At 34.2% G+C, this 3634-nt stretch overlaps 1 protein-coding gene across 1 annotated transcript; it reads right to left on the bottom strand.

Annotated features, from left to right (window-relative positions):
- Nucleotides 1-361: 361 nt before the first annotated feature.
- Nucleotides 362-3012, bottom strand: LOC134238068 (uncharacterized). Its single transcript, XM_062720196.1, has 3 exons — nt 2991-3012; nt 1703-1985; nt 362-1355 (listed from the first exon to the last, which is right to left on the bottom strand). The coding sequence occupies exons 1-3, from the start codon at nt 3010-3012 to the stop codon at nt 362-364; spliced, it is 1299 nt and encodes a 432-aa protein (XP_062576180.1).
- Between the last annotated feature and the right edge of the window lie 622 nt (nt 3013-3634).

Below are 3634 nucleotides of genomic sequence, written 5' to 3'. Positions count from 1 at the left end.
TTGAAATAAATATGCCTCTGGGAGGAACATCATAAATCTGGTTTTCAAATTGTATCCTAGAATGTGCACTCCCAATCAGTCCTGTTGAGTGGATAGGTCCAGATATTAGATATCCAACCTTTGATTCTACTGCGGTGGGTCCATTTCCTCTGATGATTTTATCCCCTACTATGTTCCAATAGTAGTCCGCGCCGATGAGCATTGAAATGTGGAACTGTTCCTCTGTGCTAACCGGGTGTGCCAATTTTAATCCTCTAAGGTATGCGAGTTCCTTGATATTGACGCGTGATCTGTTTGAGATTGGAGCTGTAATCTTTGGAATAATGATGACCTCCATTGGAATTTTGTCTCCAGTTTGTGTTTATAGCTGTACCGTTGCTTTCTCGAGATGACAAATTTCACTATTTTTGTCTCCAAATGCTGACATTCTTAGGGTAACGGTTCCATTTGATATAACATGAAGTTTCTGTGCTAGCTCCTCGGTAATAAAAGAATTTTGAGCCCCTTCATCAAGCAATATATTACAGCTGATTTCTTGATTTCCATACCAAATTGGTGTCACAGCAGTTTTCAGTAGCACTTCAGTGTTGGCTGTCACCTGTGTTGAAGAGTGAAGCTGGAACGACTGCTCTCGTTGACGGGTTTGATTCGATTGTGTGCTTTCGGACTTTGTAACATCTCTCTCTGAGGAACTTCGAGGTAGTTGCGAATTCTTGCAAATACTTGTGTGTTGAAACTTCTTACAATTCCGGCATTTGAAATCTGATTGACATTCACTTACTTTGTGATTTCCAAAGCAATTGAAGCACACTCTCTTCTGTTTGATGATTGATATTCTCTTATCGTAGTCTTGGACATTATGGCAATTGATTGGTGAATGATTTCCATTGCAGAATAAGCATTGCTTCACGATTTCCTGCTTGTTGGTCCTTATATGGCTTGACCCTGCAACAAAGTTAGCTGTTGGAATGAATTCCTGTGCTTCCTGTTTTGAGTGCATTGCCTGTCCAGCATCTTGAACACATAGCTCCTTCTTAATGGCTCTCCTCAGTGAATGCAGTTCCCATTGATCATCTCCTTTGTCCCGGGTGATGTTCTTCCGAATTTCTGCTGGTAGTTTGTTGTATAACATTGGAGTTAAAATTGTCCCATAGGTGGCTTCATCAGTTCCTAAAGCTTCTAATGCTCTAATGCAGCACTCCATTCTGTCAAAGAAGTTTCTCAAACTGTCCGGATTAGACTTTGGGAATGGTATGTCAATCAAAGTTTGGATATGGGCTTTGATGATTTTGTGATTTTGTCCGTATCTTTCAAATAAAACATCTATTGCTTGTCTGTAGTTGGTGTTGGTCAAACTGAATCCAGATACAGTGCGAAGTGTCTCCCCACAGAGCAATGATCGTAGATAGCTAAATTTTCCTACATTGGATAAACTGTTGTTCCCATGTATGCTTGTCTCGAAACAATCCCAAAATGTTTGCCATTCAAGTTAGTCTCCTGAAAATTTTGGCAGGTTTAATTTCGTCAGTTTATGAATTTGAATGTTAGGTTTTCCTATGCTGGGTTCCAATGATTCACTTTTTAGAATGAACTGTGGTGCATTAACATTTAAAAATTCCTAAATGTAGATTGATTAAAATTCTCAGAATCCTTCCCATTCTTTGTTAAATCTGCTAATTTCAGTCTTAATTGTAACATGTACTCATCTGAATCTTCGATCTCCATTTGAATTTCTTCCTCTTTCTCTAGTTCTTGTAGAATCTGGCTGTTGATTTTTTCTAATGTGTCCCATTTCTCTTCCAGTATCTTGATCATTTCAGCTTTTCCATTTTCATCTTCATTCTCCTCAAAATTTTGGTTATAACTCCACGATGGCCTGAACGCTGTGCCTTTAACTTGATCACATCCATCTCTATTGTAGTTTGCTATTAATTTCCCAATGGCCACGGCACCAAATGTTGAGTCAGATAGAAAGAAAAACACCTCTAATCACATTGACTTGTTTATCTAGACTGATTATTCAAAACATTGCATAACATGACATTACCATGACGTCATAATTAAGATGATGTCATAATAGAAATAATTACTTAATGTCACATGCACTTTAACGTCACATATAAGAAGATTATCATCAACACACACTGTTTTGCTTTAAAAATGACAGTTGAATGGCGAAAATTTATGGCAAGTCATCAGAAAAATAATGTAAATATAAGACATGAATTTAATTTTTGAAGATTCATGAGGTACATGAACTACAACGCTTCACGCCGGCATATTTATCATGAAGCGCTAACGCGCATCATGAAATATGCCGGCGTGAAGAGTTGTAGTTCATAACCTCATGAATCTTCAAAAATTAAATTCATTTCTTAAATATTCTATGGTATACTATACAGATTCTGTCCTACAGACAACATTTAGAAAATTAGTGTTTGTTTTTTTACTGACTGAAATGGTAAGAATTTGTATCTTTATGAAAATCTCCATCTGATTCTATGGATTTGGCCTCTTATTTTTTAATCGCTCAGCACTTAGTACTTGCTACTTACTAGTATTTCATAATTTAAAAATTATTGAAATTGAAGTATCAAGATATTCTTATAACAGATTTTTTCAACATAAATAGTTGAAGGATGTTTTAACTGGTTGAATAATAAACATTATAAGCACAAACCGAAATCTTTTCACAATTTTATCTATGTGATGAAGAAAACACTTACTGTGGACTTAAACTCGATATTACGATAAATTAATATCGATAAATTGTATTTTCAATTAACAATAGTTAATTCCATCCATATGTCGACTCGATATATCAAACTAACCTTAAAATAAAACAATTCACAGAGTCTGACATATCTTATTTATACTTGGATATTTTATTCAAAAGACTTTAATGATAATCTAACAACAATGTGATAACTTTAACTTTTCATTCGTCAACTGTCCTTAATTATCTAAAATTATACCTTAAAGTTTATCACCTGCATACGGGATATATGTCATTCTCTTAATTCGATACGCAAAAACATGCTCTGCTTAAAATTAATTTCTAAAACGAGGCAAGCTATGAACAAACATGCTTATGAAACAAGGATAACAACAGTATCGTTTAAAGTTATCATTTGGCAAGTTCTATGGTTGATATATTGAGCTTATCAACAAATAAAATCTAGTAATTAGTGAAATGCTCATGAACATTTTTCATACTTAATGTTAGGTCATTATTTACGGAAGGTATTTTCTACGAATTATCCTTGTTTGACTTACCTAGATTTCCGAGCGGTCTAGAACGCCGTTCGTTACTGCTATTCCGTAGGTTCCCATAATAAAAAAGTACTAAAGTAAACTATAGTGTACTATTATTAACTACAGTTTACTATCAGAGTTTTACTAGAATTAATAAGGTATGTTTACTTTGAATAAAGATCGTTGTATCTTATATTTTATCTCTTAAATTTCTACAGTTGTGTGCCAAAAGTGAAGATAATTTTATTTTTTCTCTATATATTTCATTGAAAACAACATTTTGTAAAATCATAGGTAAATGGTCAACTTTTGTCCAATTTAATTATCTATTTCAGTACTTAAACCAGAAAATGTGTAGTTATCTTTCTTTAAAAGATCA

The sequence above is a fragment of the Saccostrea cucullata genome, unplaced genomic scaffold, assembly GCF_032062105.1.
Source record: "Saccostrea cucullata isolate Sc308-1 unplaced genomic scaffold, CSIRO_AGI_Scuc_v1 ctg3415, whole genome shotgun sequence".
NCBI classification, from domain to species: Eukaryota; Metazoa; Mollusca; class Bivalvia; order Ostreida; family Ostreidae; genus Saccostrea; species Saccostrea cuccullata.
The sequence above is the reverse complement of the archived record's forward strand: the minus strand, read 5'-3'. Positions and strand labels throughout refer to the sequence as shown.